The sequence below is a fragment of the Paroedura picta genome, chromosome 5 (assembly GCF_049243985.1).
Source record: "Paroedura picta isolate Pp20150507F chromosome 5, Ppicta_v3.0, whole genome shotgun sequence".
NCBI classification, from domain to species: Eukaryota; Metazoa; Chordata; class Lepidosauria; order Squamata; family Gekkonidae; genus Paroedura; species Paroedura picta.
In genome coordinates, this window is record NC_135373.1 from 29323712 (window position 1) to 29339224 (window position 15513).

Consider the following 15513-nt stretch of genomic DNA (forward strand, 5'->3'; position numbering starts at 1 on the left):
ATGACTGACAGCGTTTACTTCAGTGTAAGCTGTTTGTGACTCAGAGTTCATTTGGTCAGATGCAGCAAGCTCTGCTTCATGAATATTGGGATAAACTTCATTGGTCTCCAGCAATGTGCATCTGGACTCCCGTTTAATTTCGCCTTCCTCTTCTGCGGGAAAACACACACACACACACACAAAATATAAACTTAAACCAGTGGGCTTTCTGCCTGTCACGCAGCTGTGCAAATCCCTATCAAGGGGGGAAAAATACCAAGCAGAATCACTGACACATGTTGCAGACATGGAGTTCATTTTGCCCTTTGTATGTGAAACATAAGGCTGGAACGGACCTCAAGGGTCATCTAGTCCAACTCCCTGCACAGTGTATGAAATTCACAACTACTTTGCTCTCTGCACTCCCCCAGTGACCCCTGCTCTGTGCCCAGGTAACATCTTTCCTGCCTGCCCTTTGCAGTGACGTTATGCCAGGGGGGCTGCGTGGAGGTGGAATCCCTCACGGAAGCTGTGCTGGGCAATACCTTCAAGATCACGTGCATCTCATGCAAGAAGCGAAGTGAGACGGAGGCCGTGACCTTCACTGAGTGGTTTTTCAAGGAGAAGGGCACAGATGAGATGGTTAAGGTGGGTGCTGGGGCGACGGTGGGCTGCCGGGCAGAGTTCGAATCCTGTTGCTAGCAATATTGGAAGCAGTCCTTAGGCTGCTTGTTTACGTTCAGGGGAGGATGTTACCAGCTCCTGCCCCCGAGGAATTGCAGAATGGGAGAACGTATGGCCTCCACATAGCGCTGCTGTAGGATTTCCCCTAGTTTCTGTGGTAAATACCATAGAGACTAGGGGAGGCAGCCTAGAGTGGTGCTTGGAAGTGACATCACAGCTTTCCTATTGAGTGCTCAGCATTTGCTGAGTTGAGTTGCCAGACTTTTCACAGGTGGGAGACTGAGTCGGGGGGAGACAGCATTGTGGCACTGCAAGCTCATTTCTGGCTGAGAAATCAAAAGTGGCATCACCACACAAGCTCATAAGACTCACACCTGCGGAAGCATTCTCTTTGTAAGGTGCACAGTTTGAGGAGACAGTTTGATGCATGGAACTAATGGAGCCTAATTTTTCCTAATGCCCAGCGTTTAATGGTGTCCCTTTATTCCTTGCCACCTGCCTGTCTTGGGTGCTGTTTTCCAGGTACTTGGTGTTCCAGAGAGCTGTTCCTGGGGCTATTTCTGCTGGCGGCTTAAATGATTAACTACTGTAGAAGCACCTGTATAAGGTTCTTCTTGAAAGGAAGAAAGGTGGACAGAATATTCCCTGGAGAGGGCAGGAGAGGGAAAACAGATTCTTCCTTGAGTGGTGCTTGCTTTTTAATTTGAAACTGTGCAGCCCACTTATTTGGCTGTGCCAGTTTATAAGATGCAGCATTCTTTTAAAAAGCAGTAACAGTCTCGTCCCGCTTATGTCCCTTCTTTTATTTTTGGGGACAAAAATGGATTTAGCAACAATGCCTTTCGTCAAAGTGTGGCATAGTACCTGCAGAGGTCCCCAGCATGGTGCCCAGGAGCACCATTCCGCTCACTGACACCTTTCCTGGTGCCCACCAGGTGTTTTTAGAAAGGGAGCCTGGCCCAGTGAGTGGGCATTTTGTGGTGGGCTGCACCTCCTGCAGCAACCATTTTGTGACTGTGCCCATCATGCTATGCTGTGTCAGAATTCCAAAATGGCTGGGGACAACTAGCATACTGGATTTTTTTTTAAAAAAAACCACATGCTGTGCAGTCTTGAGTGTCAATGTGGCGGGGCCAGTTCCCTAGCGTGTGGCTGAATCCATTAAGGTAAGAGAGGAAAGGCCATGGAGCCTCGGAGGTCCACAGACTCCTGGCTGGTAATTCCTAGGTTAATGTGTTAGAAGCGGATCTGGGAGGCCTAAGTTTGAACCCCCACTCTGCCATGGAAGCTCTCTGGGTAACACTTGGACTAGTCCCTTTCAGACTAATCTACCTTGCAAGGTGTTGTTGTGAGGATAAAATGGAGAAGGGCAGAATGTTGTTGTAAGCCTGAAGAGAAAAGCAGGGTATAAATGTTATCTAAATCGGGTCCCCAACCTTTTTGAGCCTCTCGAATTCTGTCACGGCTTAGTGGACACAGCAATGAAATGGCTGCCTTAGGAGGCAGAACCAGCCATAAAATGATTGCCACATCTTAACTTCAGTAACATAGCATAGATTCTTGTGCTGTACTGACAACAGATGCTGGAAAAAATCTGCACAGCCAATCAAATCTCCAGTAGCCAATCAGAAGCCTCACTGGGCATAAAGACCCACATGGCCCCACCTGCTTCCTAAAAATGCTTCAGGTGAAGACCCATCAGCCCTAATAAAGTAGAAGAAAAAAAAAGTCTCAAGCTGGCGATGGCGAAATGATTTAATGTTCAAAACCATTTTGCAGTGTTCAAAACCATTTCAAAACGGATTCCCAGGTATAGTCCATTTTCGCTATCTTCATCAGTGATATTCTCTACAGCAGTGACTGCTAATTACACATTGTGATGCTAATATTAGTAGACCCCTACAGATTTGGATATTATGCGACCAATTTGGGATTGAACTCCATAACCAAGGCATTATAAGAGACTAAATAAATAAATAAATTTCCAACGATCACTATTAGAGAAGACTTATTACAATATTGAGAATATCACTGATGACGATCTCGAAAACGGACTATACCTGGGAATCCGTTTTGAAATGGTTTCGAACATTAACTCACTTCGCCATCGCCAGCTTGAGACTTTTTTCTTCTACACCTAAAAATGCTGGGCAGATACCAGAAAAGGTGTCAATATCTTCCAACACTGGTTGGCTTCCATACGTGTGTACCTTCATACCTTGGTCTGGGATGACATGCAGGTCACACCATTCCCACCAAAACCACCCTTTTTGCGAACTGGCGGATAGTGCCGTTAAGTCACAGCCTAATTATGTTGACCCTATAGGGCTGGGGTCCCCAACACGATGCCCATGATACCTTGACCCCACCAACCCCTTTCCTGGTGCTTTCCAAGCGCTTATAAAAAGGGGGTGGGGCTAGGTGGATCTTTTGCCCAACAGGACTTTTGATTGGCAGCGCAGCTAAGAAGGTGTCCTGTTAGTCAAAACTTCTGCCTGAAATGTTGAAGTGGTACTATTAGAGTTATGAATAACCTCACTCCCTGTCATCTCATGGTTGGCTCCACCTCCTGTGGCAGCCATTTTGGGATCGTGCCCACCACCATGGTGGTGTCCCATGCAAGTACTAACCAGAGCCGATCCTGCTTAAGCTACTGATCTGATGAGACTGGGCTAGCCTTCTCCATGTTTATATTTCCCTAGGGGAGAGTTTAAGTTTCTCTGGATTTGATGTGACGCCCCCTCCCCCTCCTCCTCCCCTCCCCTCCCATCTTACTTCCTCAGATCCTTCGCTATAGCATCGAAAACAAGCTAGAAGTGATGGACTCCCGCTTCGAAGGCCTGGTGGTGTGGAATGGCACCAAGAAAGTGGCCGATTTACAGGACGTCTCCATCTTCATCCTTAATGTGACCTATGAACACGCAGGGGAGTACGTCTGCACCGTCAACCGCACACTCAACTTTGCGTATGATTTCACACACAACGTCCTGGTCAACAAGACGATTCACGTTGAGGTGGTGCCTAAGGGTAAGCCCAAGGGCTGGTGATGCGGAGAGGGGGAAGGAAGGACATTGCAGAGCGGGAAGGAGGAAAATGGAAGCTTGGCCTGGAGCAGAGCCTTACCAAAGAGTCTTTGCATCTGCTTTTCCGAGCAGTACATTCATCTACTAAAGCTCTATGGAGCTTTCCCATGTGCTAATAATGCAGTTTCAGTCCACGTCGGTGATTAAAATGAAAAGAGCCAGCTTGGTGTAGTGGTTAGGAGTGCAGACTTTTAATCTGGCAAGCTGGGTTTGATTCCCCGTTCCTCCTCCACATGCAGCCAGCTGGGTGACCTTGCGCTCTCCACAGCACTGATAAAGCTGTTCTGACCGAGAAGTAATATCGGGGCTCTCTCAGCCTCACCCACCTCACAGGGTGTCTGTTGTGGGGAGAGGAAAGGGAAGGCAAAGGTAAGCCGCTTTGAGACTCCTTCTGGTAGAGAAAAGCAGCATATAAGAACCAACTTTTCTTCAGTAATATCAGGGCTCTCTCAGCCTCACCTCCCTCACAGGGTGTCTGTTGTGGGGAGAGGAAAGGGAAGGCAACTGTAAGCCGCTTTGAGACTCCAGGTAGAGAAAAGCGGCATATAAGAACCAACTCTTCTTCTTCAGTAATATCAGGGCTCTCTCAGCCTCACCTCCCTCACAGGGTGTCTGTTGTGGGGACAGGAAAGGGAAGGCGAATGGAAGCCGCTTTGAGACTCCTTCGGGTAGAGAAAAGCGAAAAATAAGAACCAACTCTTCTTCATTGAATGGATTTTGTCATTTCACACAGTAAAATCTAGTGGCAAAGTGAAAGTGTGTTATTTAGTGTGTTTGAAAGCACCCATTGAAATCTTTCTGTGCATGTGCACGGATGACAGTCTTAATTTGGCATGACTGAAAATTGAGGACACTTTAAAAACTTTTTGGGCCAGTGCTGCCAATTTCCTGGAGATCTCCTGGAACTATAATTGCTTTCTAGATGACAGATCTCAGTTCCCCTGGAGAAAATGGCTGCTTTGGAAAGAGAAATGCATGAGTTCCTTCCCCTCCCCAAACCCTGCCCTCCCCATGTTCTACTCCCCGTTTCCCAAATCTTCAGGAATTTCCCAACCCAGAGTTGATAGCCCAGGGTCTGGTCTGGGCATTTTGGGATCGTTTGCCTAGTGTGCCAGTACCCAAATAGAGTGACCACTCGACCAGAAAACCTTTTATAATTTTTATTCAACTGCAAAATAACAAAAATGACACAGGTGGGTTGGCCCCGAAAAAGACTGTGTGTTGAACAGAGGATTGCATGAGACTTTATAATATTCCACTGAAGGCAGGGAAAGATGATGCTTTTGGGGTCAAACCAATAACCTGGGGTCTCCACCCCTTGCACATCCCACAGGACCACCTCATTGCCATTGTGCTAAGTCACCGGGAAAAGGTTACAAAAGTTCTCTTGTTAACATCAACAATTTCATCCGGCCTTGAGAATAGAACATATCAGCCTCGGTAACATTTCAAAATACAGTTAAGAACAAGTTTCTGGGCCTTCTGTTACGAAACAGTCTGGTACACCAAGCTTCTCTTTACAGAACAATAATTGAGAAAATATTATTTTCTCCTACCCCCTACTCCATCAGAGTCCACAACCCTAATTTTTCCTAGACATGATATGTTATAATAATGAGTTTTAAAGAACCTGTCAGAGACCCTGCCCTTCTTCCAATATGGCTGCTACCAAGGGAAGATGACCTGGTTTATCTGGAGTAGGGTTTTGTCGTTGGGGCATCCACCTGATACACGATATCCCTCAAACGGATTGTTTCGTGTGTGTTGCCCTGCTTTTCTGCAGGCTTCCCCAAACTGGTTAAAATGTTGTGGGAAATATTGTAGTCCAAGTAGGTTTGCTTTTTTGTGGGGAGAAGAAGGTGTTCATGTATTACAGTCCAGCCTGGATATTCCTCACCCACCTGCCACCGTTTCTGACTTTTATAGCGCCACCTTACAAATCTTGTGTCAGCCCTGCTTCGAAATGTGTCTGTGTCTCACACCTTCTGTGAGTGAACTAAGTAGCCTTGGAGTCGATCTTGTTTTAAGCCACTTTCTCTTCATCACGTCTTCCCCCACCTGACCTTTCTTTTGGGTGTGAAAGTTGACTCATTGAATGTAGACCCCGATGTATCTTACAAAACTAATCTGTTGGGTAAATGTTTAAGGTGCCAATGAGACCCCTGTGTCAGGCTAGGATCTGAGAGACATGGGTTCAAATCCTAATTTGTTTGTTGAAACTTGTATATTTTGCCCTTCTTTGTGGTCCAAGGCAGCTTACAGTAATAGATAGAGACATTTCCCGTTTAAAAAACAAAAATAAAACAGCAAGCCTCAGTTCTTGCCCCCTTATTGAGACACCTGCCAATTGTGTCCCTCCAAAGGCCTAGCAGACAGGGAGGCCTTGTAGTGCCTCCAGAAAATCTTCAGAGTTGGTTCTTATATGCCACTTTTCTCTACGTGAAGGAGTCTCAAAGCGGCTTACATTCACCTTCCCTTTCTTCTCCCCACAACAGACATCCTGTGAGGGAGGTGAGGCTGAGAGAGCCCTGATATTACTAAAGAAGAAGAGTTGGTTCTTATATGCCGCTTTTCTCTACTCGAAGGAGACTCAAAGCGCCTTATAATCCCCTTCCCTTCCCTCTCCCCACAACAGACCCCCTATGAGGTAGGTGAGGCTGAGAGAGCCCTGATATTACTGCTCGGTCGGAACAGCTTTATCAGAGCTGTGGCAAGCCCAGCTGGCTGCATGTGGGGGAGCGGGGAATCAAAACTGGCTCGCCATATTAGAAATCCGCACTCCTAACCAAGCTGGCTCTAAATAGACAGACAGATAGAAAAGAAATCCACCAACATAAAAAAAATTGGCCACTCCCAACCTAAATGGGTGGTGGCCCCTGGTAGTGTCTGCTTTGCACAAATGGAGTTTTTCCAGCATGGAGGACCCGCAACAAATGAAACTGGGAATGTGTATTAGAAGTGTGTGGGCATATGTTTGTGTTTTCCACGTGTCCTCATGGCTGTCCTGCCTTCCCCAGCAAACCGGGACATGGCGTCCATCGTCTCTGAGATCATGATGTACGTTCTCATTGTGGTCCTGACCATCTGGCTGGTAGCGGAGATGGTCTATTGCTACAAGAAGATCGCCGCGGCAACGGAAGCAGCTGCCCAGGAGAATGCGTAAGCTTCCTGGGAGGGGGATTATGGGGGGGGGTGTTTCTACAGAGGTCCATGGGGGTGGGATTCAGGCACCAGGGCAAGAAGGAGAGGAGGGTGTGGGCCGATACAGCAGGAAGAGACAGGATGGAAGGGGGTGTTGAATTCTGGGAAGCAAGCCAGGGCCCCTTTTCTCAGACAGCTCTTCCGTGACTCACTTTGGATAGAAACAAAAGGTGAAATATTGAAAAAAAATTTTTATTCTAGGCTCATGTGTTATACCCTAGGTGTAGCTAGGGTTCCCAGATCCAGCCTGGGAAACTCCTGTTGATTTGGGGACGGAGCCTGAGAAGGACAGGGGCTTCAGTGGGGTGCAAAGCCATAGGGTCCACCTTTCAAGGCAGCCATTTTCTCCAGGGGAACAGATCTCTATATTCTGGAAGTGAGCTGTGATTCCAGAGGACCCCCAGGTCCTCCCTGGAGGCTGGCATCTCTAGGTGTAGCCCTAGGAAACGTGTCAATGTGTGAAATGAGGTCAAGAGGCCTCACGGGCTGCTTCTTCAAAGCCAACAGGTAGGAAGCCAAAGCCAAAGCCAAAGCCGCCTTCTTCAAAGCCAACAGGTAGGAAAGGTGAGAAATAGGGCAGATTCCACACTTTACATATCCTCCTTTTCTCTGTCTCTTTTTGGCAACAGCTCTGAGTACTTAGCCATCACATCAGAAAGCAAGGAAAACTGTACAGGGGTGCAGGCGGTGGAATAGCTGTGCAGGACCGTCGGTGGCTACAGGGATGCCTGGTTGGCAGGTAATTTTTGTTTACTGTTGTTACCACCATGGGCAAAGGTTGTGGCTTAGTGGTACACTGTCCTGCTTTACAGCATCATGACAGCCAGCCTAGCGGATAGAGGATCCTGGATTTGAATCTTCACTCTGCCATGGAAGCTTAGTGGGCGACCTTGGACCAACCATACATTCCCAGCTTAAGCTACCTTATAGGGTCGTCGTTGTGAAAAAATACGGAAGGCCCCCAGAATGACATCTGAAGCTTCTCTGAGTCCCCGTTGGGGAGAAAAATGGGATATAATAAATAAACTTCATGTATAGAAGGTTGTCGTCTCCAGATTAAAGGATTTCAGGAAGACGTGTGAAAAAAAAATACCATTCTTTGACTAGGACATGGGTGGCCAAACTGTGGCAGGGGCTCATGGGAATTGTAGTCCACAGACATCTGGAGGCCATAGTTTGACCATCTGTGGATTAGAATCACGAAGAGCTGCTGTCACTCAGAGGGGATGCCACTGGTGTCCGTGGACCAATATTTTGACTCTCTTACAACAGGGGTAGTCATACTGCGGCCCTCCAGATGTCCATGGACTTCAATTCCCAGAAGCCCCTGCCAGCGAATGCTGGCAGGGGATTCTGGGAATTGTAGTCCATGGACATCTGGAGGGCCGCAGTTTGACTACCCCTGCTCTAAGAGGTCATCGATCATCTTGGCACTGACTGAGTTTAGATATTTTTACAGCAGTTTTTTTTTAAAGCTCATAGAACTTGGGGCTTTTTGTACCCCACTCATCTCCTTCTCTGTGCCCAGCAGACCTCCATTTGCTTCCCTTTACAGAATAACTGCACAGCAGTTCAGCAGACAGTTCAAGGGGGAAGGTCTTGCACTGTTCTATCCTAGTTAAATCGGTCAACAATAAAGAATGTCGCTAATTCCAAACTTGCTAAACGTAGTTGAGAATCTTCACCCTGCTGTAAGCATGATTTGAAAGAGTTGGAAATTTACAAATTAACCTTGTGGTGAACAGTAAGGTGTGGCTAAAAAGAGCCACCAATCAGCACTGTTGATTCTCACCAGAACCATCCTGGGCAGTAGGCAAGGTCATCCTCCAAGCTTCTGGATCAGAATCGAGATTTGATCTGGGCCTCCACATGCTAGCCCCTTCAATGAGAGCTGGCGTGGTGGTGTGGTTAAGAGCAGTAATCTCTAATCTGGTGAACTGGGTTTGATTCCCCACTCCTTCACATGCAGCCATCTGGGCAACCTTGGACCAGTCACAGTTGTTTTAGAGTTGTTCTCACGTAGCAGCTCTGTTAGAGGTCTCTGAGCCCCACCTATCTCACAGGGCATCTCAATCATAGAATCATAGAGTTGGAAGGGGCCATGCAGGCCATCTAGTCCAACCCCCTGCTCAACGCAGGCTCAGCCCAAAGCATCCTAAAGCATCCAAGAAAAGTGTGTATCCAACCCTCGCTTGAAGACTGCCAGTGAGGGGGAGCTCACCACCTCCTTAGGCAGCCTATTCCACTGCTGAACTACTCTGACTGAATTTTTTTTCCTGATATCTAGCCTATATCGTTGTAGTTTAAACCCATTACTGCGTGTCCTCTCCTCTGCAGCCAACGGAAACAGCATCCTGCCCTCCTCCAAGTGACAACCTTTCAAATACTTAAAGAGGGCTATCATGTCCCCTCTCAACCTCCTTTTCTCCAGGCTGAACATTCCCAAGTCCCTCAATCTATCTTCATAGGGCTTGGTCCCTTGGCCCCAGATCATCTTCGTCGCTCTCCTCTGTACCCTTTCAATTTTATCTACGTCCTTCTTGAAGTGAGGCCTCCAGAACTGCACACAGTACTCCAGGTGTGGTCTGACCAGTGCTCTATACAATGGGACTATGACATCTTGTGATTTTGATGTGATGCCCCTGTTGATACAGCCCAAAATGGCATTTGCCTTTTTTACCGCTGCAAAATCTGTTGTGAGAAGAGAAAGCAAAAGCTGTTTGTAAGCCACTTTGGGACTCCTTCGGGTAGTGAAAAGTGGCGTATAACCAGCTCTTTCCTTCTTATGGCTGTCCTGCCTTCCCCAGCAAACTGGGACATGGCGTCATCTCCTGCCCCCCTCACCATGGCACTGGCTGCTTCGGGTGTGCACATCTGCTTCGGATGCCGAAGTGCCCAGCCCTAGTATAAACCTTTTGCGATTAATATCCAAATACTGAGCAGGGCCAACCTTGTTTAGCTTTGGATTTGATGAAATCCGTCTAGCCTGGGCTACCCAGGTGAAGGAATGCAATAAACTAAGCAGGCCTTAACTTCTTTCCAAAACATTGCCTTGCTTCACACAAAGGGCTTCCCAGTTCATTCCTTATGCTCTGAGCTAGCCCTAAGTAGCCATATGGGGATGATCAGATGCCCAGAGGACCCAGAACGTAAAGCAAATGTACCCCCGAATTTCCCCCTTTGCCTTCTTATCCTGCAAGGTTCAGTGCAGCTGCACTGGAACATTAAAGGAAACTGTTTGGATGTGTTTTTCTTGTTGTCGCTGTGCGTGATGGATAAAGCCAACCAGTGTGTGACAGATAAAAGCCACCGTCATCTCCTTCTATTTATTTTATTTTATTCATGATATTTACATACTGCCTCTCCAAATGCGTTCCGTTAGAAATAGAACCATCGGCGAATGGCAGACAGCAGCAACACGGCTGTAACAGCGTCGAACGCGACAGCGTGCTGTAGGTAAAAATAGCATCGAGCGTCATCCTCAGGTAGCAGCGTAATCAATGGGGAGATGGCATCTAATTACAAAAGAACAGCATGAAAAAGAAATCAATCTGTATTCAAATGAGCCGTCGGTCATATAAAAATAGCCTCCCGCACCATCCTGAGACAGGAGCATAATCAAGACGAATGGAAGTTTCCGAACCGCTTTCAAGGGCAAGCCCACCAAGCATGTGTGACAGTAGTCCTGCCTGGTTGGTAAAGACATCCCAAAAGGTGCTGCAAAAGAGTACAAGCCGCCTGCATCAAAAGGAGCGGCCAACAAGCTGCAAGGTCTAGAAAACCATAGGTGTCAAACATAGGAGGACTGGCCCAGAGTTAACAGGTGATGATGAATGTTTGTTTCATGCTGGTCTTGAGGACTGGCTGAGGATGTTTTTCAGGCCACTGTTTAACCAGCAACTACACCCCTTTCGAGAGTCTCAATTTGGGGATGGCTTGTTTGATGGGACTGGGTCTTCCTTGCACAGCCTCAAGGTCATGCTCTTCTGTAGCCCATGAAGGACAAGTGTATATCTTTGAAAGAAGGAATGAATCTGTTACCTTGATCCATACCTAGAGGTGCCATTACCCAGGCTGGACCAGGGGATCCCCCACCGCACGCTCCCACTGCCTGCTCCAAGCATAAAATCAGCTTGTAGGAATTCCTAGAGCTATCCACCATCACTGCTGGATTTCCACAGGAAGTGATGTCCTCGGGCCCTTCCCCTACCGCAGTGGTTCTCAACCTTCCTAATGCCGCGACCCTTTAATACACTTCCTCATGTTGTGGTGACCCCCAAATATAAAATTATGCAAGAGATATAAAATATAAAATTATGCAAGAGATATAAAATTTAAAATTATGCAAGAGCTCTAAAATATAAAATTATGCAAGAGATATAAAATATAAAATTATGCAAGAGATATAAAATATAAAATTATGCAATCTTTCACAGAAATTCAACCGAAACTGACCAATGGCGTGAAGATCCATTGTTCACGATTGTATAGAAATTGGTTTATTTCCGGGGTTTCTCAGTCAGCTCTGCCTCTTGTCCCACCATGCTGATCCTGCTTTTTTCCACTGCTCCAGACAGACAAACGCTCTGTCTCGACCTACCCTGCAAGGCTGTTGTGTGCATGGTACCCCCCCCCCCACTGGCCAAGCTGCTTGCCCTGCCGCAATCCCTGTAAAAGGGTCATTCGACCCCCAAAGTGGTCCTGACCCCTAGGTTGAGAACCACTGCCCTACTGCTCCTTATCAAGGCCCTGCTCCCATCCCTCCCGCTGGTGCCAGGCCACCCTAACCATGCCCCAAGGCAGCCTACAGCCCATTTTGATAGACTGCAGAGGGAAATGCTTTTGTGTTCTCCTCCTTGATTGTTGGGTGCAAAGAGCCAGGGAAAAAGCCAGCTGAGCGGACCAAGTAGAGGATCGTTTCTGGGCAGGGCTGCCTACGGTTTTGCAGAGGAGTTCCTGTGCCTTTAATTTGTTACCACACTGAGGAAAACCCAGCAGAAGTCCTGCTCTTTATTTATTTATGTAAAACAGCTCCACACCCCCTTTCTGCTCAAATAGGGTCCACGAGGGGGCAAACAGCAAATACCACATCATTAAAAACCTGTAAAAAAAAGAATGGTGGCAGAAAGCATCATGAAGTTGCAGCTGACTTATGACTTCGGTCTTTGACAGTCGTGATCTCCTTAAAACACTAAAACGAGTGTTATCCTGCTGACTTTATGAGTAATTATAGGTTCACAGTTATCTTATCCTCCGGGGTCTTCAAGACATTTTCTGAGATAAATATATTTTGTTGTTTTGGTATCTTGTTTACCTTCTTTGTCCTGTTGCATTCTGTTCTGTTCTGCTGATTTTGTCTATTTTGCTCTCTTCTGAGGTATGAATGTATGTTTAAGACCTTTGGTCTCATGAGCTTTATAATAAGGGGAAGGTCAATTTACAGTGACCCCAAAGAAATTTCAAGGCAAAAGCTATTTAAAGGTGGTTTACCATTGCTTGCCTCCACATCATCCATCCATCTATCCATCTATCTATCCATCTATCTATCCATCTATCTATCCATCTATCTATCCATCTATCTATCCACATATCTATCCATCTATCCATCTATCTATCTATCTATCTATCTATCTATCTATCTATCTATCCATCCATCCATCCATCCATCCATCCATCCATCCATCCATCCATCCATCCATCCATCCATCCATCCATCCATCCATCCATCCATCCATCCATCCATTTATATTTATATACCGCTGCTCTCAAATATCTCACGGTGGTTTACAAAGATTTGTAAGTACAATAAGAGCTCCTGCTCTTCCCATCCAACAACTAGCCAGGGCCAACCATGCTTTGCTTCTTAGATCTGACAAGATTAGGCTAGGCTGCCCTACCTGGGTCAGGACAAAGCATTTGAACACAGATGACACCAAAACCTAGGGAGAAGGGGAAGGGGGAGATATCAAATAGAACAAAAAAGTCTTCATCTACTGATGAAGGACAGCAGTAAAGGGAGAAAGCTAGACCTTCTTGGGGAGGAAATTCCAAGTTTTGTTGCCATGACTCAGAAGGCCCTTCTTGGGTTGTCACCCACGGAGTCAGAGTTGGCAGAGGCACCTGAAGCAGGCCAAGATGGTCAAAGTGGGCAGGTTGAACAGAGTGGAGGACCTGCTTCAATTGGTCCAGAATGTGACTGCACAGGTCCTTATGGGGACCTGCCAGAGAGCCCATATACGACGTGCTCTCTCAGCTACACTGGCTCCAGGTCAAGGACCAAATCAGATTCAAAGTTCTGGCTCTTACCTTTAAACCCCTAAATAGTCTGGGACTCTCATATCTTCAGGACCACCTCTCCCAATATGTCCCTCAGAGATCTAGATATCAGAGATCTAGGGATGAGAATCTACTTAGGATCCCTGGCCCCAGAGAGGTGGCCTCAACCAAGGGCTTTCTTCGACCTGGTGGAACGTTCTACCACTGGAGATCAGGACCCTGAGGGACCTGCAGGGCCTGTAAAACAGCCTATGGGATCATCTAGCCGTCAAATACCCCACTTGTAGCCCCCAGGGGATACACCCCAGTGAAAACTACATTAAGTGGCCCGCCCCATATAAGAAAACTAAAGGCAACACTAGCTATGCAATTTTAAAATATTTTAACTGTATTTAACTAATTTAAAATTTCGTTTTTTCTATATTTTTAGTAGTCTCGCATTTCGTAGAAGGCGTAGCAATCCGCCCTGAAGACTTTTTGAGAAATAAAATGTGAAACATAAATCAGTCGAAATAAAATAAAACGTGGTTGGTTCATATGGGAGAAGGCAGTCCTCTACGACAGGGGTGGTCAACCTGTGGTCCTCCAGATGTTCGTGGACTACAATTCCCACGAGCCCCTGCCAGCGTTTGCTGGCAGGGGATCATGGGAATTGTAGTCCACGAACATCTGGAGGACCACAGGTTGACTACCCCTGCTCTACGATGCTATGATACCCTCAGAATCTGCCCTTCGGAAACCTGCCACCGCTGCCTGTCAAAAGCACAAGAAAACCCTTGCAGGCCAGAGACACAATGTGCCTAGTTTCAGGTGCTCCTTGTGCCATGGGTTACCTAATTCCGTGCTCCTTTACATCGTTCCAGGAACTAAGCTTTGACCGAGAGCCGAGGAGGGGCCGAGTGACTCAGCAGAAGCATCGGCGCTCCCTGAGGAGAGCTCATCCGGAGCCAAGCAGCCTCTCTCCCACCCACCGCACGACCGACCGTTTCATTAACAAAGCATGCTATTTTTAATAACAGCGCAATATCCAGCCGCCCAGGGACAGACGGTTGTGACTTTCAAAAGGGAAGGGTGGTTCCTCTCGACGGACACTTTGATCTTTTCGACGTGCCCCTCCCTCCACCTGTGGCGAGCCAATGTTGTCCCTTCTGCCGCAATGCATGATGGGAAAAGCGGGGCATGGCTGCTTGCACTCACAATGCAAAAGCTTGGTTCCCCCCCCCCCCCGCTCCCGTGGCCCTTCCAGTGCCAGCCAGCCAGCCCGTGGCCTCTTTTCTTCCGTTGACGGGCCTTTCACGCTTTCTGATTTTTTGCACATTTCTTGCGCTTCGAGTTCTTTCAGTGACTTTGCTACCAGCACTTTCTGTGGGTCTGAGGAGAGGAGGACCCCCCCTTGCTGTTTCAGTGACTTACGTCCCCCTTTCCCATCGCCCCTACATACCTTGAGCTCCCAGCCAATGGGAATAGAGAAAAGGATTCAAGATGGCTACTTGGTTCTAAGGCCTGACTCACAGAGGGGACAAGGTGTCTCAGTCCATCCACATGGGCCCTTATTGGGCAAAAAAGTCTGCTATGCTCATGTAGGGTGATACTCTTGATGCCGCTATCTTAAGAGGAGCTGGAAACTTGATTTTTGGATAGAATTTCCTCCTCAAGGCTATCACTCTGGGGCCAGAGGTCTTGGGGGTGCTTCTTACACACCCCTATCCCTGAAATTTGTTACTGTCATATTTTCCCCTACCACCACCCCTTCACATCTCTTGTGGGAATTTGTTCTCCCATCTCAGGACAGATGAATTCCTTCTATGGTGCCACCACTCCCGTCCTCCCCTTTCTCCAGAAACATTTCCTTCCCAGAATCATTGTTTTTTGGCTCTTGGGGGACTACAGTGCCCTCTCCTCTCCTCAGACCCCACCTGGGACCGGTCTGTAGGATTGGACCGGCCCCCATCACAATACAATAGAGTAGGGTTTGTTCATAAATAAAGATGATTGGATTTCACCTGTTCGGCTGGGAGTGAGTCATTCCTTGAATGGTGGGGAAAGGAGATGTACCTTTATGGGGAAACAGCGTAGGAGTGTCAAACAATTGAGTTTGGCAAAGGAGGACATTGACGTGAGTCTCAGAAGAAAGGAAGGCAGGGAGTGTGCTGGGAAGGGGAGCCATTTCAGGGGGTTTGTCCCCTCGCAAATGTCATTCCATTTTCTGGTAGGGAAGGCCTTGCTCCCAGGAATACCTTAGTGCTTATTCAGATGTTGTGCAATCTTGACAACAGTGTATCTCTTGTAA

The 15513-nt window shown here is 47.4% G+C and overlaps 1 protein-coding gene across 1 annotated transcript in view; it reads left to right on the forward strand.

Moving 5' to 3' along the window:
• SCN1B (sodium voltage-gated channel beta subunit 1) overlaps positions 1-15225 on the forward strand; it is a 39968-nt gene extending 24743 nt beyond the window's left edge. Inside the window, exons 2-6 of the mRNA XM_077336970.1 lie at positions 461-627; positions 3447-3690; positions 6764-6905; positions 7577-7686; positions 14087-15225. Of these exons, the coding sequence (XP_077193085.1) occupies positions 461-627; positions 3447-3690; positions 6764-6905; positions 7577-7643 (620 nt within the window). The 3' untranslated portion in view covers positions 7644-7686; positions 14087-15225. The remainder of the gene's footprint in view (positions 1-460; positions 628-3446; positions 3691-6763; positions 6906-7576; positions 7687-14086) is intronic.
• The last annotated feature ends 288 nt before the right edge of the window (positions 15226-15513 follow it).